This window comes from Pelophylax lessonae (genome assembly GCF_965119305.1).
Source record: "Pelophylax lessonae genome assembly, chromosome: 4".
In the NCBI taxonomy this organism is placed as follows: Eukaryota; Metazoa; Chordata; class Amphibia; order Anura; family Ranidae; genus Pelophylax; species Pelophylax lessonae.
This window is the reverse complement of record NC_138771.1, coordinates 263,119,479-263,144,927: the sequence shown is the minus strand read 5'-3', so window position 1 is coordinate 263,144,927 and position 25,449 is coordinate 263,119,479. Positions and strand designations below refer to the sequence as shown.

The 25,449-nt window shown below is 44.5% G+C and overlaps 1 protein-coding gene across 4 annotated transcripts in view; it reads left to right on the top strand.

Annotated features, from left to right (window-relative positions):
• The window catches only part of CNOT2 (CCR4-NOT transcription complex subunit 2), a 186,568-nt gene that overhangs the window by 144,053 nt on the left and 17,066 nt on the right, over positions 1-25,449 (top strand). For all 4 annotated transcript variants that reach the window (XM_082256076.1, XM_082256079.1, XM_082256078.1 and 1 more), the window contains exons 11-13: positions 16,656-16,717; positions 16,924-16,973; positions 24,054-24,154. In XM_082256076.1, coding sequence (XP_082112202.1) covers positions 16,656-16,717; positions 16,924-16,973; positions 24,054-24,154 — 213 coding nt within the window. The remainder of the gene's footprint in view (positions 1-16,655; positions 16,718-16,923; positions 16,974-24,053; positions 24,155-25,449) is intronic.

Below are 25,449 nucleotides of genomic sequence, written 5' to 3'. Positions count from 1 at the left end.
GCCCGGCTGGAACAAGCGGGAAAGGCAAGACTCCTCCAGGAGGTTTCAAGAAAGGCTGGTCGGACAAACAGAGGACCAACTCAGCCAAACCCGAAGCAAAGGAGTACACAGCCTGAAGGTGCGCCCCCACCCGGTTTGAGGGTGGGGGGGCGTTTTCACCGGTATTCAGGACATTAGAACTACCGGTGCGATTCTTCCCTTCCAACATTTAAGTACTACAGGGAGCGGTAGTCACCGTTCCCTGAATAGATCTTTTCCTTTACCTTTTCCTAAGATTAGTCTCTATTCCCCACAGGAATCGGATCTGGTTGACCAGACAGGCCAAGAAGCCTCTAGCCGGGTGACTTCGGTCCCTGAGGTTCAACCAGAAAAGATCACCCTTCCTGATAGTAATCAGGTATCTGATAAATGTGTGGGAACAGAAAACGACCAGACTTTCTCGGATGGTCGGGGCCAGATAGCTCTAGGGACGCCTGGTTCAGATCCAGTCAGCGCCAGTGGTCCTAGAAATTCTAGGCTGGCCTCGTCAAGCCGGCCTGGCCGACTTGGACATGCTAGTCGCAGACGTTCCGTGGGAACTTCGTCTCAGGGAGTGTCTGTGGTCTCAAGGACCAATTTACCATTGTGCTTTACAGTCGCTGGTTTTAATGGCCTGGCCATTGAGACCCAAGTACTGAAGGACAGAGGTTTGTCAGCTTCAGTCATTCCTACCCTTATTAAAGCAAGGAAAGCGACTTCCAGCAAGGTCTATTATCACACATGGAAGACTTGTATTGCGTGGTGCGAATCTTTAGGATTTCCTCCACGTACCTATTCGGTGACTCGAATATTGGCTTTTTTGCAACAAGGGGTTGAGCAGAAGCTAGCCTTGAGCACCATCAAGGGTCAAGTTTCAGCATTAGCAATCTTCTTTCAGAAACCTTTAGCTACCAAGTCCTTGGTGCGGAATTTCATCCAGGGGGTGCGGCACCTGGCTCCACCAGTCCGCGCGCCCTTACCGCCCTGGGATCTTAATTTAGTTTTGTCAGTTCTACAGAAACCTCCCTTTGAAAACATCAGGGAGATTCCCTTGCTTACTTTATCCCAGAAGGTGGCCTTCTTGGTGGCTATCACTTCTGCTCGCAGGGTGTCAGAACTGGCTGCATTATCATGCCAGTCCCCATACCTAGTGATTCATAGGGATAAGGTAGTACTTCATCCTAAGCCATCCTTTCTTCCTAAGGTGGTTTCAGATTTTCATCTGAATGAAGATATTGTACTACCTTCCTTGTGTCCTCAGCCCAAGCATCATCGGGAACATGCGTTGCATTCCTTGGATGTGGTTCGGGCAATCAGGGCATACCTGAAAGCTACAGAATCATTCCGTAAGACGGATTCACTTTTTGTGATCACGGATGGCCCCAGAAAGGGTTTGCCTGCATCTGCCGCGACCATTGCCAAATGGATTAGACAGACGGTGGTACAGGCTTATTCTATTAAGGGTCATAGTCCTCCGTTCCCTGTTAGGGCGCACTCCACTCGAGCGCTCAGTACTTCCTGGGCCTTTCGCCATCAGGCGTCAGTGGTCCAGGTATGTAAGGCGGCCACCTGGTCGTCGGTACATACCTTTACAAAATTCTATAAGATTGATGTGATGGCATCGGTGGATGCCTCATTTGGCCGCAAGGTTTTGCAGGCCGCAATTTGAGGAGACCGGTGGTCTACCTCGAGGGTTTTTTTCTGTTTGAAAAATTTCTTTTTTGTTGAGTCTCATCATTAAGGATGAGCATTGTAAACTTCTAGTTGGCACCGGTTGGGCCTTCTAGATTGGGATTTGATTTCCATTTTCCCACCCCTCATTTGTGATACTGCTCTGGGACGTCCAGAAGGTGCTGTATCACCGAGGACTACGTCTGTCAATGAGCGATAGAGAAAAATGGATTTTTGTAAAATCTTACCGTAAAATCCTTTTCTCTTAGCTCATTGACAGACGTAGTCCCCGCCCCTCTGTTTTTTAGTTGGGTTGGGTTAAAATCTCTAAAGACTGCTTTTTGACATAACTGATTTGCTGAGGCAGAGAGAGAGAGGGTATACCCTCTGGGACTGCCCCTAGGGTGTGGCCAGAGCATTTTAATTTCCTGTCTAGTCCTGCTCCTGTGGAGGCAACATAACCCGAAGGTGCTGTATCACCGAGGACTACGTCTGTCAATGAGCTAAGAGAAAAGGATTTTACGGTAAGATTTTACAAAAATCCATTTATATCAAGACCGGTATTCTATATCAAGACCGGTATTCTTTAAGTACTAGAATGAATTGGCTCTAGTTATATGGAGCTTTGAAGTAAAGTTCTTTTAAAATTTCATCTTTTTTGCTAGTGTGATATTGGGCAACTCTCTGTTGCATGAAGGGATGACCTTTATTTTACATTAATACTTTGAAATGTAATTGTTGAAAAGCACAATGGCTACATACTTTAGTTGACCCCCAAATCATTTTGAATCAAAAGACAAAGACCTTCAGATTTTTAGTGTGAAAAATCTTAACTTTTTTTTCTTTTCATTTATACAAAACATGATTATTTCTAATAGAATTAAAATGATCTTAAACCTTATTGTGTGTATTTTAGGAGTTTCTATGTTCTAGTGATAAAATCTGCTGACAGCTTTCTAGTAAGGAATAGATGTCCGAGAACCGGAATTTCAAGATCCTGTTCACCCTAAAACTAAAAAGCCATTACAAAATACCCAATGTCACCATGCCTCATCAGTTCTGGGTGCTTAGAGGGATTGTAAAGTCTCGGTTTAAAAAAAAACAAAGGTATAGTTATCTCCTGTGCAGTTAGTTTTGCACAGGGCAGCCTGGATCCTCCCAGGTCCCTCTTTGCTGCTCCTAGACCCTCCCTCCTGTCGTGTGCCCCCACAGCAAGCAGTCACAGCTCCCTGTGTCCATTCAGACACGGAGCTGCGGTTCGGACCCACCCCTCTCTCTCCTGCTTGGCTAGCTGACTTTGACAGGTGCGGGAGCCAATGACACCACGGCTGTGTTTCAACCAATCAGTAGAGAGAGTCCCTAGCGGCTGAAGGACTTTTGGACATCGCTAGACAGAGATGGGGCTCAGAGGTAAGTATTTTGGGGGGCTGCTACACACAGAAGGCTTTTTATCTTAATGCATAGAATGCATTGAGATAAAAAAAAATCTTCCTGACTTTACAACTCTTTTAAAATACAGGAAGAAAGCATTGTGGGAATGTTGTGCCTCCCTGAAGTGTCAGAAGTCAGAGCCAATATAAAGTTTTTGTTTTGTAAAAAATTTATATCCTAATCTTACAGGACTGGTGTTCATAGACCATGACTTTATATTTTGACACTTTTTTTACTTTCGGGTGATTGAACTGTTTGCCACCCCAAGTGCATACCTCTATAACCCCAGCCACTCCGTGACGCTCCCGTTGTAGGCTAGCGCCTTTAGGTGATTGACCTGTTCTACCCCTGGATATGTGTTTTTTTTTTATTCCCTTTTATTTTTAACCATTGACGTTTTTTCATCTTAAATTTTTATCAACACCTGATTTCTTATTGCCTTTTGCTATCTAGCGGATTCTTGCTTGTTTGCCCTTAATGTGTACATTTGGTACTATACCCAGACCCCACTGTGCAGGGCCGGCCCGTAATGGTCGTTTTGGGCACTGGATCCTGTGTTAAGTGCTCACCTTGACACAAAGTTCAATATGAAGTTAGCTGTGGATTGCTATATTGGTCTAGGGCTGTGGTCTATTTCTGTGGTTCCCAGTCCTTGAACACTCCTTCGGTGGTATACCCACCATGATAGGGGAAGCTTGGAACTTTTTTAATAGGCCAACATCGTGGATAAGATGAGAAGGGGTTTCCTTGTACCTGGCTTTATCACTACTATCCGCAAGGCTTGGCACACTATATGCAGTTTTAGTGGTTAAAGATTTGGGTGTTATACACTTTATCATGGTACCACCTGCCATTTTGTCTCTAGCAGTTTTAGTAGTTTTAAAAATGTTTTTTTCCTTCCTATTTGGACTTGGACTCAGAAGAAAGAGGTACAGTTGTGCTCATAAGTTTACATACCCTGGCAAAATTTATGATTTCTTGGCCATTGTTCCGAGAATATGAATAACGCAAAAACTTTTCTTTCACTCATGGTTAGTGTTTGGCTGAAGCCATTTATTATCAGTCAACTGTGTTTACTCTTTTTTTAAACCATAATGACAACAGAAACTACCCAAATGACCCTGATCAAAAGTTTACATACCCTGGCGATTTTGGCCTGATAACATGCACACAAGTTGACACAAAGGGGTTTGAATGGCTATTAAAGGTAACCATCCTCACCTGTGATCTGTTTGTAATGTGTGTGTATAAAAGGTCAGTGAGTTTCCTGACCAACCTTTGCATCTTTCATCCAGTGCTGCACTGACATTTCTGGATTCTGAGTCATGGGGAAAGCAAAAAAATTGTCAAAGGATCTGTGGGAAAAGGTAGTTGAACTGTATAAAACAGGAAAGGGATATAAAAAGATATCTAAGGAATTGAGAATGCCAATCAGCAGTGTTTAAAACTCTAATCAAGAAGTGGAACATGAGGGGTTCTGTTGAAACAAAAACCACGGTCAGGTAGACCAACTAAGATTTCAGCCACAACTGCCAGGAAAGTTGTTTGGGATGCAAAGAAAAACCCACAAATAACTTCAGGTGAAATACAGAACTCTCTGAAAACATGTGGTGTGGCTGTTTCAAGATGCACAATAAGGAGGCACTTGAACGATAGGCTGCATGGTCGAGTTGCCAGAAGAAAGCCATTACTACGCAAATGCCACAAAGTATCCCACTTACAATACGCCAAACGGCACAGAGACAAGCCTCAAACCTTCTGGCATAAAGTCATTTGGAATGAGACCAAAATTTAGTTTTTTTGCCACAACCATAAATGCTACATTCGGAAAGGAGTCAACGAGGCCTGCCCCACAAGAAAAAGCCCTCCCACACTTGCCTCTATGCAAAGAAATGGATACTTCCTTTCTCCCAAGACTTCCACCTCTAAACCAACCCCTAAAACTTTCTTTTATTAGACGCTTTGGTCTACCAAGCCTTCCCAGAAGCACTCCTGACAAAAGGGGAGCCCCTGCTCCTAGGAGTGGGGGGGGGGGGTGCATGTTGGCCTTTGCACTAGTTTTGATCCCTGACCTCTGGGTCTAGTCTGTCACTTCAAAGGGGTACAAAATTGAGTTTCTATCCCTGTGAAAGTTGTGAAAGATGTACCCCACGGCACTTTCCCATCATGGCTTTCTGCATTTCCTCAGCCAAAACCTTGTCTGCCAGCATTTAAACAACCATCCAGTTCCTTAAAATCTTTGGCTGGATAATCAACTTCCCAAAGTCTAACCTCCAGCCCTCACACTATCTATAGAGTGTCTGTCTGAGTCTAATCTTGGACACAGCCCAAGCCAGAATCCTTCTCCCACCGGAGGAGATCACCCCTCAGTTTGCTTCTGTATGAGAGTTCTAGGCCTCGTGGTGGCCTCCTTCGAGGCACATTTCTTTGCTCCCTTTTTACTTCAGACCTTCAATCCAACATGAAGATGTAAAAAAGCCAATATAATCCTTGGATCTCCCAATGCCTCTGTCAAATTGGATTCACCTTACATGGTGGACCTCCAATCCTGCCCTGAAACTGGAAACGTCACTCCTCCACAGGTGTTGGCACCTGGATGCTAGGGCAGAGTTTACTACTCCTGGACTGTTCAAGGGAAATGATCCCCACAGAAAACAAAGCTACTCATCCACATTCTAGAACAGAGAGCCATCATACTGTGTCTATAACAAAGAACCTCCCTTCTCACAAGCTGTACAAATTTGTGACTTACACCAGAGATCCCTCGCCTTCACAGTTAATGCTATGGTGGTTCTTTGCCTGCCATTTCAACTGGTTTATGCCTTTTATCTGATGATTCTCCCTTACCTTCTCCGCAGGATAAAAGAGTCCTGGTGATTCTCATTAAATCAAATTTGGTCCAAAAGAATGTGGTACACCCGACACATGCAGTCTAGCACTGGCCTCCTTCAGACAGACCAGACTTACATTGAAAGGCCCCCTGTTCCATCATGCTTCTCAGTCATGGATTTAATGGGACCGTTGAATCACAAGTTCTAAACGATAAGGGTATCGAAGTTGTTTTCACCCTGCTCAGATTTAAAAAAATCCAACTCCTGCAAGATTTACCATTGCACATGGAAGGCTTGCTCTGCCTGGTTCAAGAAAAGTAATACTCATATTCTGGCCATTTTTCAGCCCGGCCTTTACCAGCCCTGAATACCATCAAGGGACAGGTTTGTTTTAAAGGCCCCCCCCCCCCCCGAAACTTGCCTCGCAATCTCTTATCAAAGCTTTTTCTACGAGGAATTGCTCCCCAATTAGACCTCTTGTGTCACTTTTAGGATTTCAACTTGTTGCTCTCTGCTCTTCAGAGACCCCCTTTTGAATCCGAAAATTCCTTTCTTGGTTTCCATCATATGTTAGGTGTGTTTCTGAGTTAGCAGCTCTGTCTTATGAAGAGCCTTCCTTTTCCAGGTTGATCAGACCAATCATTTCAGGTTCCTCCCTTTCCCATCAGTGTCCTTTGCACCGGGGATGTAAACATTTCCTGGGCTTTTCAGCATCGAGCATCTGTTTCCCAGTTTTGCAAGTCTGTCCTCTGGCTCTCTGTTTACACATTTTCCAAGGTTTAACAGGTGGAGAATATTGTACGGGTTCTCTAAACCCTTGTATTTCTTGTTGGCTTGTTAATAGCCTCATGCTGCTATGTTGGTTGCCCATGTTTCAGTTTTATTGCTTGGGTATGCCTCATGGTCTATGAATACCTGTCATGTGTCCCCTTTTTTTTTTTTTGTTAGTGTCATTTTAATTGTAAACTGTGACTCAACTGTGAAAAAAATGCATCGGTATACTTGCTTGTATCAGTAAAATCGCAGCTCAACAAAACTGTTGCTTTCACTTTAAGCTTAGAACCCGATTTCTTTGCATTGTGTTGGTTTCAGCACAGGGAGCATGTCCCTTACAAGTTTATAGACTTAAAAACAAATCTTAGGCTCCCCTAACGCTTTGCTTACTCAAAACCTTACAATATACAGTTCATGTCCTGCAAATGCCTAAGGCCCCTTTCACACTTGTGCGACTTATGTGACTTTGCAGTCCCAAGTCACAGGACAAGTCATACCCTATGATTTCCAATGAGTACCATTCATATCTGTGCAATTTCAAAGTATTCCCTGCACTACTTTGGTCTTACTTTGATGCAACTTGAGGTTCATAGACCTCAAGATTACACAGGCATTGCTTCGAGTCGCGTCGGTTGCACAATTTTCAGGTCGTACAAGTGGGAAAGGGGCCTATCCCTAAAGCTGAAAACTTGCATGACCCTTAGGGTAGGTTCACACTATCCTGCATGGATTTAATGTCTTTTTAGTAAAGAGTGGTGCAATTTACATTTTAGTGCAAATGCACTGTTTACCTTTTTTTTTTTTTTTTTTGGGAAGCCATACATTGTGACACTTCATTTATGTTTGTACATTGTAGGGCAGTATGTTGCACTGTTGTGACATTGTGTGCTGGATACAGACATGCTGCGTTTTTTCAGCCCTGCACCATCACACTGTATTTTGTGTGAGCTAGGCACATAGAAAAACTGTTGTTTTGCTATGTGTTAGTTCCTGAAATCCGGTTATGGTTTATATATATATATATATATATATATATATATATATATATATATATATATATATATATATATATATATATATATATATATATATATATAAAGGGATGCACCGAAATGAAAATTCTGGGCCAAAACCGTAAATGCAGGATGCCCTTGGCCGAAAACCGAAAATGACTTTTTTCCCCCAATTGATTTTAAAATAGAACAGGGGCATACACCAAAAACAGGCAGCGACGTACACCTGTAGCTAGTATGTAGTATATGTACTGTGACGGGTTGGCAAGAGGTTAATTTAATTACCAATGGTATTAGTATTATGCAGCATGAGGGGGTTAATGTATTGCCGCTGCTGGTCACTGATGCATTAGTGACCGACCAGTGGCAGTTAATTAACCCCTTTGTGCTTCATTAGTGCAACCAGTATCAGTGTTAACACTGGTTGCACTGATACTGGTTGCACTAATGCAGCACAAAGGGGTTGGTAGAGTATCATCAGTATGGTATCGCAGGGCTGCTCCACTCTATTTATTTAAACCAGCTGTGCAAGATCAAGTCAGTAAAAGTGACAGAAGACAGAAGCACATCCAATTTCCAAAATAAAAATTGTCTTAGTTAACTGCTCAAGATTAGTGGAGTTCAGTAAACAGGTAATGGGTTTTTGAAACTTCTAACCTGAACCAACAGTAAATCCTCCAAAAATAAAATAAACCCATGCAGTACACACAGAGCTCAAACTAGCTGAATGGAAGCTGAAATGGTTAACAGCCATGTGTTCCTGCAGCATCTTTCTTATCAGTGTATCAGGCAATGTACAGCTCAGGGAGATAAAACATAGAGGGAAAGGGAGAGGAGGCTGATCGGTAACCTGCACCATGCCTGAATACACAGCTATCTGGAACACACTGCAGTCCACCAGCATTCCAATGTGACATTGCTCTAATTCTAGTCATACCTTCTTCTTGCCGTGCAGCTATCTGCTGGTGCTCTCAGTCAAATGTGGCGGGCTGGAGAGGGGCGGGGGAGGAGTGTTTTACTGCATGCTGACTGACTGTGGATGGAAGGTAGGAGGAGCTCCACATTTCAGCCCCCCCCATCCCCGACATCAGAGCTCCGATCTGACAGCTCTGCTCTCTCCCTGACTCACTCACTCTCGCTGTGCTGGAAGAAGTCACACTGCAGAATGTAGTGCTACACTGTCAGCACACCGCCCCTGAATCCGGGGATAGCAGTGATAGTGGATCTGGCTGGCCAATATCAGCGGCCATACATTTTCGGCATCCTTAACCCATTATCGGCTGAAATTGGATACTCACATTTTCGGCCGAAATTATCGGTGGCCGAAATTTCAGTGCACCTCTAATATATAAATATGTATATTTTCTGCAGTGGGCCCCCTTCCTGCCATATTGTGGCCTCCCCACGGTGGTGGAATGCCAAGCCTGTTCGCAAGTGTGATCCTGGAAGTTCACCCACTGGTGTCAGTAATTTTTTGGTATTTTTTATCATTTTATTTTATTTTTTTACAGTGTCACTGACTATGACTGTCCATTCAGAAAAGGAAGGAGCTGGTAAATTACATATTTACCGACCCCCTTTCCTGGTTCTCTATTGTGACACATGCCCTGCAGGAGAGGGGAGGGAGCACAGTGGGGGGGGGGGTGGGCGACGACGACCGGGAGAGCACACTGGGGCTAAGAGACAGCAGAAACACATGTGAACTGGATAGGAGGAGTGGCGGGGGCCCAGTCTCCGAAAGGAGGGGGATCATGCTCTGCTTCAGTATTTCCCAGTTCATGTTGGCATGCATGGTTCCCTCATTGAACTGTAGCTCCCCAGTGCCAGCAGCATTCATGCAGCCCCAGACCATGACACTCCCACCACCATGCTTGACTGTAGGTAAGACCAACTTGTCTTTGTACGCCTCACCTAGTTACTGCCACACACCCTTGACACCATTTTGAACCAATTAAGTTTATCTTGGTCTCATCAGACCACAGGGCATGGTTCCAGTAATCCATGTCCCTAGTCTGCTTGTCTTCAGCAAACTGTTTGAGGGCTTTTTTGGGCATCCTCTTTGGAAGAGGCTTCCTTCTGGTAGGACAGCCATCCAAAACAATTTGATGCAGTGTGCAACGTATGGTCTGAACACTGACAGGCTGACCCCCCCCCCCCCACCCATTCAAACTCTGCAGCAATGCTGGCAGCACTCGTACATCTATTTCCCAAACAAAAACTCTGGATATGACGTTGAGCAAGTGCACTCAATTTCTTTGGTCGACCATGGCGAGGCCTGTTCTGAGTGGAACCTGTCCTGTTAAACCCGCTGTATGGTCTTGGCCACCGTGCTGCAGCTCAGTTTCAGGGTTTGGCTATCTTCTTATAGCCTAGGTCATCTTTATGTAGCGCAACAATTCTTTTTTTCCGATCCTCAGAGTTCTTTGCCATGAGGTGCCATGTTGAACTTCCAGTGACGAGTATGAGAGAGTGAGAGCGATAACACCAAATTTAACACACCTGTTCCCCATTCACACCTGAGACCTTGTAACATTAACCAGTCGCATGACACCAGGGAGGGAAAATGGCTAGTTGGGCCCAATTTGGACATTTTCACTTAGAGCTGTAATCCCTTTTGATGCCAGTTGTTTAGACATTTTTGGCTGTGTTGAGCTATTTTGAGGGGACAGCAAATTTACACCTATACAAGCTGTACACTCACTACTTTACTTTGTAGAAAAGTGTCATTTCTTCAGTGTTGTCACATGAAAAGATAGAATAAAATATTTACAAAGATGTGAGGGGTGTACTCCCTTTTGTGAGATACTGCATATATTGTGTGCGCGTAACAGAGCCTCTTCCAGGTTAGGCATGTGCAGTGTGCTCCCCGTCTGTGACTGCTGTGTCCCATCAGATGAATGGATTACGGTTACCATCCAACCAGCCTTTCATGAAGGGCTTTCTTACTGTTGTGATCTGTGACTGGCCCAAAGCAATCACATGGTACCTAACTACCTGTACCATGTGATTGGCTATAGCCAATCACAGTTCATAAGCAAGCTGTCCATGAATGGTTAACCCATTCATGACCGCTAAAACTATTGCTTATGCAGTGATCATCACTGAATAAGCAATAACGGCGTTAAAAAATAATCCCTGAAAACCCTCAGAGCAGTACAGTGACACTATGGTGAAATTAAACTACTCTGACAGGATGTAAAAAAATGAATAAGAGTTTAAAAATGTAATAACCATTTTAGATTTTTTTTTTTTGTAAGGTCACCAGTCAGTATCCTTGATCACCACCACGCCAGTCATATGATGACACTGGTACTGCACTGGTGACCAAATGTGAAAGAGAAAAAAGTGGAAAAAAACACATTTTCTCTATCGCTCATTGACAGACGTAGTCCTCGGTGATACAGCACCTTCGGGTTTATGTTGCCTCCACAGGAGTAGGACTAGACGGGAAATAAAATGCTCTGGCCACACCTTAGGGGCAGTCCCAGAGTGTATATCCTCTCTCTCTCTCTCTGCCTCAGCAAATCAGTTTTTTTCTGTCTAGTCAGGAGTAAGGACCTAGATACCTTGCTGGGATCTTCGGTCCTGGCAGGATTTTTTTCTTAGAAAAGATTTTTTAGACAGCTTTTTTTCTCCAGTGTTCCTGTGAGATCTTCAAGCAAGAAAGCTGAACTGGGCGACGGGCGGGATGTTGAGATCCAGTGGTCACCCCAGTTCAGCCTACGAGCGCGTGCAGGCCATAGCTCCGCGCTGGGTCGGCCGCGACATTGTCCCACTGGAGGGACTGACCCTGCGAGTTAAACGTCTCGCTGAAATGCCAAGGACCATGAGTCACGGCGTCCGTATTGGTCGACAGCCCTCCAACTTCGGTGGAGAGGGGTACTGTCAGGAATGGCGCCCGCCTGGTTCCGGTATGGTGAGTAGTATGTTCCCCTTTTCCCCCTGACGGGTCTTGTGGTGAACGCGGGCCCCTCTCTGTAATGGTAAGGATGGGTTCCCCTCTATCCTATAACAGGTCACAGATCCCCCTAATTAAGTGTGATTTTTGTGTACAAAAAGCCAGCAGGCTTGGTTTGGGAGCTGACAATCTAATTACAAAGTATGTTTAAATGATTGTAATATGTGGCAGCACTGGAAGCTTACTGTGTTACAAGAAGTATCCTACCTGTCAGAAGTCACAGGACAGGGATGCGGCTTGCCAGGTCATTCCTCCAGCTGAAGCAGGTCTCCCGACGGCCATGCGGTTCCGCCAGGGTTCGGTACCGCCGGTCAAGCTGATCTCCATGAGAGAGAGGTTTTGCGATGCCTAGTTACTGCAGGACGCCGCTATGCTGTGCAAACCGCCGTAGATCGCACAAGGCCACCATTTTGGCGTAGCCTCGTGTCTGCAGCATGGGGGCGGCCATGTTTGAGGTGACTCCAACACCTCGTGGAGCTAGGGGAGGCGCCGGAAGGCGTGCAGAGGGGCGGAGCCGCCTCCTTTCTTCCTGGGCAGCCAGCCAAAAGATTTCCTGTTTGTGGACACAGCGCTGTAACCTGTTGCAAGTGAACTCTGAGCATCAAGTGGTGAGCCTGGGGGTCTATCTCTCTCTCTCTCTCTCTCGCTCGATAGGGATCCCTAGCAGGTAACACTGAGGGGCTTTTTGTGGCGCTGGGGGTCTGGAAAAAAAAAAGTTTTTTTATTTAAGTTGGATTGAAGTTTCCGGGTAGTTACTGGAATAATCATGGACCCTGCCACACAAGTACCCCCACCTGTTTCCCTCGAGGGGGCCTCGGGACCCGCCGGTGCACAGAGCATGGATGCATTTACAGCAGTTTTGGAGTCTATGGTGGCTCGGGTGGAGGCGGCCTGTCAGGGACGGGGGTCAAGAAAGCGACCCCCGCCTACCCCTATAATATCTGACACCTCTGACTCATTCAGAGATGGTCACTGCAGCTGCAGGTCCCTCTGCAAGGGCTGTTATCTCAGGTAAATCTCCCTCAGACAGTGAGGAGGACGTGCATTCTTCCGCCATAATTCAGGAAGAAGCATTGGTGGACGCACTAGTTGTGGCGGTGCGGGAAACCTTAAGACTTGAGGTTTTACCGGCAGAGGCAACTGAAACAGAGATTCCCTTTGGTACTAACAAGCCCATCAAAACGGTGAAGGTTTTTCCTGTACCCAAGTGTTTTGGTAATAAAATTAAAGGAGAATGGGAGCATTCTAAACGTACCTTTACTATTTCCAAGCGTATTGCTAGACGCTATCCGTTTGAGGAATCCCTCATTAAGAAATGGACGGTACCACCAGTGGTGGATCCACCTATTTCCAGGCTGAATAAAGCCACGGTTATCCCAGTGGAGGACACTTCGTCCTTTGATTTGATGGAACAGATTATACAAGGGTTACAGTTTATCTGTGACGCAGCCTTGGACACTACTCCCCTATTAGGGCATGCATCTATGTCAGCGGTAATCCTCAGACGTGTGCTGTGGTTAAAATGCTGGTCAGCTGACCTAGGTTCCAAAAAGACCTTGACGAATCTCCCCTTTCAGGGGAATCGCCTATTTGGGGCCACCCTAGATGAAATCATTAAGGATGCCACTGGGGGCAAGAGCACTTTCTTGCCACAGGCTGCTAAAGCTAAGGGACCTCGCAACAAGCGAGGACCTTTCTTTACCGCCCATAAAGGGTTCGCACGACCGGCTGGAACAAGCGGGAAAGGCAAGACTCCTCCAGGAGGGTTCAAGAAAGGCTGGTCGGACAAACAGAGGACCGACTCAGCCAAACCCGAAGCAAAGGATTACACAGCCTGAAGGTACTACCGGTGCGATTCTTCCCTTCCAACATTTAAGTGCTACAGGGAGCGGCAGTCACCGTTCCCTGAACAGATCTTTTACTTTACCTCTTCCCAAGATTAGTCTCAATTCCCCACAGGAATCGGATCTGGTTGACCAGACAGACCAAGAAGCCTCTAGCCGGGTGACTTCGGTCCCTGAGATTCAACCAGGAGAGATCACCGTTCCTGATAGGAATCAGGTGTCGGATAAATGTGTGGGAACAGAGAACGACCAGACTTTCTCGGATGGTCGGGGCCAGATAGCTCTAGGGACGCCTGGTTCAAATCCCGTCAGTGCCAGTGGTCCTAGAAATTCTAGGCTGGCCTCGCCAAGCCGGCCTGGCCGACTTGGACTTGCTAGTCGCGGACGTTCCGTGGGAACCGCGTCTCAGGGAGTGTCTGCGGTCTCGAGGACCAATCTACCATTGTGCTTTACAGTCGCTGGTTTTAATGGCCTGGCCATTGAGACCCAAGTACTGAAGGACAGAGGGTTGTCAGCTTCAGTCATTCCTACCCTTATTAAAGCAAGGAAAGCGACTTCCAGCAGAGTCTATTATCACACATGGAAGACTTATATCGCGTGGTGCGAATCTTTAGGATTTCCTCCACGTACCTATTCGGTGACTCGAATATTGGCCTTTCTGCAGAAAGGGGTTGAGCAGAAGCTAGCCTTGAGCACCATCAAGGGTCAAGTTTCAGCATTAGCAATCTTCTTTCAGAAACCTTTAGCTACCAAGTCCTTGGTGCGGAATTTCATCCAGGGGGTGCGGCACCTGGCTCCACCAGTCCGCGCGCCCTTACCGCCCTGGGATCTTAATTTGGTTTTGTCGGTTCTACAGAAACCTCCTTTTGAAAACATCAGGGAGATTCCCTTGCTTACATTATCCCAGAAGGTGGCCTTCTTGGTGGCTATCACTTCTGCACGCAGGGTGTCAGAACTGGCTGCTTTATCATGCCAGTCCCCATACTTAGTGATTCATAGGGATAAGGTAGTGCTTCATCCTAAGCCATCCTTTCTTCCAAAGGTGGTTTCAGATTTTCATCTGAATGAAGATATTGTACTACCTTCCTTGTGTCCTCAGCCCAATCATCATCGGGAACATGCGTTGCATTCCTTGGATGTGGTTCGGGCAATCAGAGTATACCTGAAAGCTACGGAATCGTTCCGTAAGACGGATTCACTTTTTGTGATCACGGATGGCCCCAGAAAGGGGTTGCCTGCATCTGCCGCGACTATTGCCAAATGGATTAGACAGATGGTGGTACAGGCTTATTCTATTAAGGGTCAGAGTCCTCCGTTCCCTGTTAGGGCGCACTCCACTCGAGCGCTCAGTACTTCCTGGGCCTTTCGCCATCAGGCGTCAGTGGTCCAGGTATGTAAGGCGGCCACCTGGTCGTCGGTACATACCTTTACAAAATTTTATAAAATTGATGTGATGGCATCGGTGGATGCCTCCATTTGGCCGCAAGGTTTTGCAGGCCGCTATTTGAGGAGACCGGTGGTCTACCTCGAGGGTTTTTTCTGTTTGAAAATTTTTTTGTTGAGTCTCATCATTAAGGATGAGCATTGTAAACTTCTAGTTGGCACCGGTTGGGCCTTCTAGATTGGATTTGATTTCCATTTTCCCACCCCTCATTTGGGATACTGCTCTGGGACTTCCCGAAGGTGCTGTATCACCGAGGACTACGTCTGTCAATGAGCGATAGAGAAAAATGGATTTTTGTAAAATCTTACCGTAAAATCCTTTTCTCTTAGCTCATTGACAGACGTAGTACCCGCCCCTCTGTTTTTTTGAGTTGGGTTGGGTTAAATTCTCTAAAGACTGCTTTCGTGACATAACTGATTTGCTGAGGCAGAGAGAGAGAGGATATACACTCTGGGACTGCCCCTAAGGTGTGGCCAGAGCATTTTATTTCCTGTCTAGTCCTACTCCTGTGGAGGCAACATAAACCCGAAGGTGCTGTATCACCGAGGACTACATCTGTCAATGAGCTAAGAGAAAAGGATTTTACGGTAAGATTTTACAAAAATCCATTTTTATTAAACTTTTAATTTTTTAAAATATTTTGACAAATTACAACTTCAAAAAAACTCACCATGCCTCTTTATTAAATCCTTCACTGTCTACTTTCCAAAAAGCGGTAATTTGGGGGAATTTGTACTGTCCCAGCATTTTTGAGGATCAAGAAACGATAGGCCGTCAGTAGTACATCAGTGTATGTATGTATGTATGTATGTATATAATATATTGTGTGTATGCATGTATGTATATATATGTATGTGTGTGTGTGTGTATATGTGTGTATATATATATACACACATAATTGTAGATGCTATAACTTTCACACAAACCAATTATTATACTAATATACACTTATTGACATTTTTTTTTTTTTTTTTTTATTAAAGATTAAAGACATGAAGCAGAATACATTTTGCCCTAAATTTTTATAATAAAAAAAGCTTGATTTTATTGGATCTGTTTTATAACAAAGTAGAAAATATTGTATTTTTTTTTTTTTTTTATACATATATGTAATAAAAATAAAAATCCTAGTGGTCGTTGTATACCACAAAAAGCTCCATTTATGTGAAAAAAGATTTAAATTTAATTTGCGTACAGCATTGCATGACCATGCATTTGCCAGTTAAAGTAGTGCAGTGCTGAATAGTAAAAATGCTAGGGTCATGAAGGGTGTAAAACTTTCTGGAGCTCAAGTGGTTAAAGAAAACCTGTCCTAAAACAAGTTGGCTTCTATTGTTGACCTCTCCTGGCTATTTGGAATGCTTAGGCTTTTATTTTCCCCCAGTCACTAGACCCTTCACAAATCTAGTGATGAGGATTTCCGACCGTTCTCCATTTTGAATTTGCTGCAAGCTTGATGTGGGTCAGTGCCTATCAGATCTGTATTTGCTATGTGTATGCCTTAAGCATAGATTGGCACGCAAGTCCCCTGGTTGTTGTGGCAAATGCAGCCAGCTCCCAAACGCTGGCACCAAAAATACGATTTTCTTTTTTTGTCTATCCCTTAACATAAATTTTATTTGAAGGGGGTCTGTTTTTGTGCTTATATCCTTGTTTTGATTTTAAACCTAGAAATCTTTATCCGAAATTTGCATCGCCATGGGCATCCTCACCATGTCGACCACAAGATATCGGTATGTTTTACTTGGTTATTTTGTGTGATGGTTTTATAAGAGAATGATTTTCTAGTCTAAAATAGCCAAATTGTTTTTATTTGATAATTGGTCTTGGCTTTTCTTTTATATTATAACTTTCACATGTAGCAAGACCCCTCCCAAATGATAGAGCTAAATGGATTCTTTTTTGTTTAGTTTTCATTCTCTCTTCATTTTTCCTCTAGATTTCCATGTCCCTTCGGAGTACTTAACAAACATTCACATTAGGGATAAGGTAAGTGTCTCTTCAAACTGTGGGATTTAATAAGTTATTGCAAAGCAGTAATTCTGGGCATGCTGGGGAAGTTGTTAGTGCAAAAGTATGTTCCCTTTATGTTAAAAAATGATTTACAAATTTTTAACTACTTCCTGACTGCGCTTTTGCCGAAAGATGGCTAGATGTGAGCCTAGTTTTGCCCCCCACACCCCCAGTGGCACGCTCTGTGAGTCTTTCAAACTTCGCTGATCACAGATCGGGGTAAAGGGCTAATCACAGCAGCCCTTTGCCACGTGATCAGCTGTGTGTAGTGACAGCTGGTCACAGGATGTAAACACAAGCCAGTTATCAGATTTTCTTTCCTCAGGCTACCAGCGTGTGTAGAGAAGAAGAAAGTCGACAACCAGCTTGTAGTAAAGGGACAACTGCACGGATTATCAGGGCACTGATTATCAGTGCAGTCCCACCAGTGCTGCCAATCGGTGTCCATCAGTGCAGCCTCAATAGGGCACATTTTCGAGTTTTTTTTAGTTTAGCAAAAAAATAAAAACCCAGTGGTGATTAAATACTATCAACAGAAATCTTTATTTATGTGAAAAAAATGATACAAATTTCATATGGGTACAGTTTTGCATGACTGCGCAGTTTTCATTCAAAGCGCAACAGCGATGAAAGCTGGCTTTAACAGATCCGATCACTTTGGTGAAATGTGACATTGTCTCTTTAAAACCATATTTCCTGGGTTGTGTTGAATATTGCAGTGCTTGTTTTCTCACACAACTAGTTTACTGTTGATGCATCAAATAAGTAGGAACATTGTTTTTTTTTTTCAGAGTAATTGTATTATTACATTATTATTTTCATACTGCAAATCTTTAATAGTCTATACACATGATTAGCAGCGAGTATATGAGGAGCTACAAGCCACTCATACAACAGACCTCATTTTAAATCCTTAAATTTACAATTTATTTGGCAAGCTCTTTTTAGACTATACTTCTTTTAAATATGCAGCTTTACAACGTGCTTGCTGAATAAATATGCATGAAAATGCATATAAATTTGCAAAATATGCCTAATTTTTAATGATTATGAGCCTTTCAAGGGGTGATGGTGAACACTTTTCTAAAATGTATAAAGGATGGTCCCAAAGTTGTAGCTGAGCATTTTGCTTTATTGTTGATCGTTGAAGGACACAGGAAGTTATACTGGTAAACAAAGAAAAACAATTGTACGCCTGCCCCTCCTGCTACCAGCATGCCTCAGCTTTTGCTAGGTGGGGGTCCTCCTTTTCCCTCCCCTTTTCAGCTCTGCCTGGAACAGTCTATTTTTTAATTGGCTTTTTTTTTTTTTTTCTTTTATCTATTGCATTTGTCTTGACACTTTCCTGTGTTTTTTTTTTTTTTTTTTCTCCCCCAATGTTGATTGAGTTACTGCGCATGGAATTGCCTGATATAGCGTACCATACATTTGAATACATTTCTCTTTCGTTCATCGACTGACACAGCGCTCCATAAATCAGAACTACTGTGTTTATATATTGCCTCCTCCAGGAGTAGGACTAGGCAGAACAAAAAAACACCTGGCTACGCCCATGGACCGTCCTTAGCTTGGTATATAACACCCCCTCTACTCTAGGTAATCAGTTTTAATCTGTCTAGTCAGGAGTGAGGACCTTGGCTCCCGACTGGGATCTTCGGTCCTAGCAATTTTTTCTCCTTCCTTACATCTTTTGTTTTTCTCTTTGAGAAGGGGGAGGGGGTGCGCAGAGGACACAGGGAAGATCCTGGCAGCATGCTTCTGGGTTTGTAGCTGATGGCGGTAATTTTCCCCTAGTCTGGCTGGTCTCCGGTTGGTAGCCATGTTTGTGTAGCACGAAGATGTCATGGGGGCCATTTTCCCTTACTCTGGGAAACACTGAAGATGCCGAAGCTCCTGCTTAGTTTCCTCTTCTTCCTGTGCCCAGGACAAATTAACAGGGATGGCGTCCATGAGGATGCTGGGTTCCAACTCTCTGTGCTCCTCTGGTCGGTAGGGTGAGTCCTTTGGGGGTCCCTGTTACCCCTTTCTCTGCTGATAGGTACCCTGAGCTTTGAGGGGATCCTTTAGTGGTGGCAAAAGATCGTTTTTGCACTGCAAGGTCTTACTTTCCTTATGGAGCCTCAGGCTCGCATCTCCCCCACTCACCCCCTCATGGAGGTGGCAGATCCCTCGGAACTCCAGCTTCCCTTGGTTGCACGGACAGCTGTCCTACAGTCCTTGGTGTCCTGGGTGGAAGTGGCGTGTGGGCAAAGGCGTCACCCCCACCTTCCCTTGCCCAGTCTGTCTCATTTCTTTCTGAGCCTGATGCCGCCATGGACGGAGCCCATCCAGGGGGACTTAACCCCCAGATCCATCCAATAGTGAGGATGATTACTCCATTGTCGCAGCAGCGAATAAAAAAAGCGCTGGTAGACGCACTTCTCACTATAGTGCATGAGACTTCAAAAATGGAGGATGCGGCTGATGTAGTCAGACGTGGCTGTATCGTTTGGTATGCATAGGTAATTTCATACTCCAAAGATGTTTCCTTATGTGCCTTATTTTGACAGGTTTTCCTGTAAGGAATGGGAACAACCAAAATTACCCTTTGTAGTCCCCAAATGTTTTGCTGTATGTTACCCTTTTGAGGAGTCACTTTTAAAAAAGTGGACTAGTTCACCAGTGGTGGACCCTGCTGTTGTCAGGTTGAATAAAGCAACCGTGATCCCAGTAGAGGAATCCCCATCCTATAAGGACCCGGCTGACAGAAAAGCGGTGGCACGCAGCAGGTTTACTATGACTGGTCCGGCAATGCTGCCAGTCTTTGCCTCAGCCCTGGTGTCTCAGACGCTAACTGAATGGGCCAAGCTTTTGCGCCAGGGCCTGGGGAATGAGCAGGTTCCCGCTGCTTATGTTGATTTAGCAGACCAGTTGGTCCATGGGCTGCAGTTTATTTGTGATGCAGCTTTGGATACAGCTTCTGTGCTGTCTCGGAACATAAAATGTATTTCGTGCTTCTGGGACGAAGAATAAGGGAAGTAGATCTTTCAAATCTTCCCCGGGAGGTTCCAAGCATCTTTGGTCTGCTAAGCCTAGAGCTAGCTTCTCCCGACCAGCAGACAAGACCCTTTCAGCCTGAAGGTCTGCCCTCACCCATTATTGGGGTGAAGGGACATCTTCGCTGCTTTCTGGCCATGTGGACTTCTTTTGTGAGCGTCAGGGAGATCCCCGAAATGTTTCTTTTGGGGGTTCCCAGAAAGGGGGGCAAAGCTTCTTTTCAGGTTTTTTTTTTAGGTCCGAAGTCTCCTTGTGTTGATTTAATTCCTGCAAAGGTTCAGGTGATGTCCCAACTACCCAAGGTCCCCCCTATCTGTCTAAGAAATTGATTTACCTAGGTCTAAACTTTAATTTTGACCAGGGTGGTCCTTCCTCTGGACAAATTTCAGGAAACGCAGGCCGTGATTCACCGGCTGCTGTCACACAGAACCTGTATGCAAATCGGGAGAAAGAATGGAGTCTGGTGGTATCCACCTTAAAGACAGTTCTGTTTGCACAGTCCTACATGCAGCTGCTTTAGCAGGTTCGGCTCCACAGGAAGATGCCGAGGTTCGTGGCGAGATCACAGGTTCCTCTGGCAGATGCCGCAGGCATCCAAGGGCCACGGTAAGGCAAGTATCCTCCTAGGTTTAGGCTCCTTCCATAGTTCCTGCGAGGAATCAAGAGCAAGGGTCTTCCTTTCATCCTGGTGGCCGTAAACGTCCCTTGGGGGAGCTTTCTCTCAGATAAGACAAGTTGCCCCAAGGGCTAAGCTACCATCCTGCATTATTTGCTGGTTTTATTGGCTTCGCTATTGAAAGCCAGGTACTGAGGGATAGGAGTTTGTCTGGATCAGTGATCCCTACTGTGGTTAAGCCAAGGAAGTCCGCTTCCAGCAAGATATACCATCGTACCTGGAAAAGCTAACATTTCTTGGTGTGAGTCGGTTGGCGCTCATTTTTGATCCTCCTTTTTGTACCATCAAGGGCCAGGTGTCTGCCTTAGCAATCTTCTTTCAGCGACCCCTAGCCATGCACTCTTTAGTTCGTACCTTCATTCAGGGGGTTCGACATGTGGCTCCACCGGTGCGGTCTCTTTTGCCACCATGGGATTTAAATGTAGTGCTTTCGGTTCTCTAGAAACCTCAGTTTGAGAATATTCAGGAGATTCCCTTGTCTACGTTATCCCAGAAGGATGACATTCTTTGTGGCTATTACCTCAGCCTGCAGTGTATCCGAATTGATGGCATTATCCTGTCGCAGTCTCTATTTAGTGGTCTATAGGGATAAAGTGGTTCTTGGTCCCTGCCCATCATTCGTGCTCAAAGTTGTCTGACTTCCATTTAAATGAGGACATTTGTGTTGCTTTCCTTGTGTCCCAAGCCGGCTCAACCTGCGGTATTTGCGTTGGATACCTTGGATGGGGTTTGTGCGATTCGGGTGTAACTGGCAGCTACTGAGTCCTTTTTGGAGGTCAGACTTGCTTTTTGTCGTTACGGACGGAATAGGAACAGGGCTGGCCGCTTCTTCAGCTACCATCTTCTTTGGCTACCAGTGCTTCTTGGGCCTTCCGTCATCGGGCATCAATATGGCAAGTTTTCAAGGCGGCCAATTGGTCTTCGGTGTATACCTTCACAAAATTCTATAAGGTAGATCCTTTGGCATCTGCGGATGCTTATTTTGAAAGCATAGTTGTGTAGGCTGCTGTTTGAGAGGCTGTTCCCTCTTGAGGGTTGTTTATTTCTTTAAACGTTTATTTTGGTATTGCTTTTGGACGTTCCAGTAGTTAGGATTTGTGGAGCGCTGTGTCCATGGATGAACGAAAGAGAAAATGGGATTTTTACACTTACTGTAAAATCCATTTCTCTAAGTTCATCGATGGACACAGCGCCCACCCCTCTATGGAGTTCTGATACTTCTGCTTGCCACTAAACTGATTACCTAGCGCAGAGAGGGGAGGTTATATACCAAGCGGAGGACGGCCCATGGGTGTAGTGAGGTATTTTTTGTTCTGCCTAGTCTGACTCCTGGAAGAGACCATATAACCCAGTAGTTCTGATTTATGGAGCGCTGTGCCAGTCGAACTCCCATTTTTGTTTTATTTTTTTTTTTTTATGTAATTTAAAGTTTTAGCAATAAAGTGTTATTTGAACTAAGATTCTTCTCTGCTTCGCTGCTTGAGCTGGTCTTTTCAATAGCAGCTATCCAGATCTGCCTTTCCTCAGTTTAGCTTTGAACTGGATGTTGCAGGAATAACTTGGATGTGCCTTTTGGTCACTGGGTTTCACGTTGAGCACTTTCCATACCCAGTTCCTTAAAAGTTATCCACAGTGTGCTTTCCAGGTCCAGGGCCATGTCCTTGCCTCTGCACTTGCCCGGTCTCTGAAGACTTACTCTGTGAGTAGGCTGGTCAGCCTGAGCACTGGGAACTGCCTTGTTGTTTGCAGCCCTGGGCAACTTTGAATTTCCTACTTTGTCTGTTTTACCAAAGGATTTTAATGAGGAATTGAGCACTGATGGCACCCACAAGGTGGACTCTTGTGTTTGTGCTCCATGCTCTGTTTCCTGCTATTTAATGTTGAAGAAGCATCTTCCTGCTGCTGTTCCTGCTTTGCTAAGAGTCATATGGATCTCTACTTCTGGGTCTGTCTACATGACTTAAACCATTGGTGCATGTCTGACTCTACACCTACTTCCAACAGTTAGGTTTTGAGACCACTTCATGTATTGCCTCTTAGCATGAGTTTTGTTGACTCACCACCATGCGGTTGTATCGTATCTGCTTCTTGACATGGGGGTAACACTTCTGCTGTTTCAAGGGCGCCCAGCTCACACTCGAAGTCTCTCCAGTCCCTTCCAGGTGAACCTTTCTTGGCTGGGATATATTAATCGGTAGAGAACCAGAAGTCTTGCCACTGTTACTGATAAGGTGTGGTTTCTGAAGCCTTCACCTCTGCAAAAGAACCTTTTCTGGTCTTGGACAAGATAGTGTTAGGGCAAGAACTTCCTTCTTAAATTAGGTAATTTTAGCCTTTAACTTTTACCAGGACATTGTTTTTTCATACCTCTGTCCTGCTCCAGTTCATCAGGAGAGTTCCCTCCCATTGCTTCAATGTAGTTTGGGCTGTGTGGGTTTATCCCTCAGCCACTGCTTTCTTTAGAAAGACTGACTATTATTCTGGAAGTTCCCTATAAAGGTGAGCAAGAATCTTATACCACCTTTTCTTTGTAAATTAGACAGACCATTAAAGTGGTAGTAAACTTTGTTTAAAACAAATTGCTGACACAGGGTTTTTTCTGTCATATATGCTTTCTCCTGCCTGTCAGCTGTCTTGTACACTGAGCCGCGCAGCTCAGTGAACATTTACAGCTCCGATCTGTGTCGCTAAGATGCGACTCCCGTGCCAATGCACAGAAGTGACATCGCGGCCCGGCCAATCAAGTGACCAAGGGTATGGAACTCGAAAGGAAGACCGGGTGAAGATGGAAGAGCCCGGGAACCGTTGGCTCCTTTACAGCTCAGCGCTGGAGAGCGTGCTTTGACAGGTAAGTTTGTCATAATGTGTCAATATACTGTGCATACTAGCACATTTATGGCATAACCTACCTTGGGGGCCCCAAAAAAGAAAAGACAGCGGAATTTACTACCGCTTTAACCATTCTTATGGTCTCATAGAAGGGCTTTCACTCTGAAAGTGAATGTTGGGCTCTTTGGCATCAGGCTAAAGTTTACACGATTTGCAAGGCAAGGTCACATGTTTTCCAAGTTCTACCAGGTCCCACCCCTCTGTGTTTAAGATCTGTCTCTTGGTACTGTTTTGCTATAAATTAAGGCATGCTAATGGGGGGGGGGGGGGGAGAGAGAGATATCGCTGGCTGGCTTACAATTGATTTTTTTCGTATTTATCCGGAGTAGTATAACTTGATAGATAATGACTTCCTGTGCCCCTCAGACTCCAAGAAAAACATTTTTAGGGTGAGTGCAAAAATCCTCTTACACTAACAATTGTACTAATACAATGTACTTCTTTTCTTTTTGTAGTTGGCTGCAATAAAACTTGGCCGATACGGAGAAGATCTTCTTTTCTATCTCTATTACATGAATGGAGGGGATGTTTTACAGCTTTTAGCCGCAGTCGAGCTGTATGTATAAGTATTAAACATTTTTCACTCTTTATAGACAGAGAATAGGAAATTGTATATTGGTTTGGTACATAGTTTCTGTATTTTGGTCCCAGCAAGAGAAATAAGTGTGCGTATATGAATATGTTATAATTTTTCTTCTAGAATCTCCTCTTATAGCTTCTATTTGGAAGAAGCTGAGGGAGGCCAGAATCTGGAAGAATGCAGTAAGGGACTTGATATCAAAAGTATTGAATTCATGGAAATTTGTAATGATGCCACCACAGCCTCAAATCTCAGCTAATAAAACTTGAGGTTTATGCACACGGGTGTACAATTATCTGCCCTCAGATCTGGAATTTTATATAGATCTGAATGCAGCACTATTGTATCCTATGGGCCCATGCACACGTTTGTTTTGGTCTGCAGCATATACCGGTGTAAACCAAAGCTAGAAAAGTCTGCTTTCCATTCTGGCATAAAGACCAAATTTGCTGCTGTACGCATATAAATAGTTTGTGCTAACCTACATCTAGCGCACATGGGCTCTATTGGTCACTGCTGCTCAGAGTCTACATGTTAAGGTGTAGTCAGGGGTGCAAACACAGATTACACAGTATTAGAGTCTACACATCAACCCTGAATAGGTCATTCATGTGTCACTGGTTCATGCAGAGAATGACCACATTTCAGTCGTTCAGCATCCTATGTAAAGGCTTGCACTCTGTTTACATGAGGCCTTACAATACTCTTCCACGAACTGACGTTTACCTGTCTTGGCAAAAGGGAGTTAACCACAGTTTTATTTATACTGTGCTTTGAACATACCAAGATTGGAATGTTGTGTTAGAGTCCTTTGTCCCCATGAGTTTGGTAACATGCATATTTAATGCTTGTACTGCATGCATTTTGTATGTGCATAAGCCTGTTAGCACAGGTTTTTAACATGTATAGATTCTTGTTTATTCCCCTTTTGCAAGAATGTTCTGTGTTAATAGGTGGAAATATAATGACTGAAGAATGTCTTTGATGTCAAAATGCTGGAATCCTAAAGGATGCTTTTCTTTTTTTTGCATTCGCCAATCCCTTATTGTGCCTATGTACAAAGGTGCATTAACAACATAATGGCTATGTGAAACCGAACTATGAATGCACATTTAACTTTCTTTTAAAAACAGGAAAAGTATATGGAAAGTGAGACCACATCTCCAGCACTGCAGAAAATTCAGTTTTCCAAATTGAACATATAATGTCCCCATTTTGAAGGTGCTATGTATATACTGTAAAATATCAGTGTAGGAAAGTCCCATACTAGT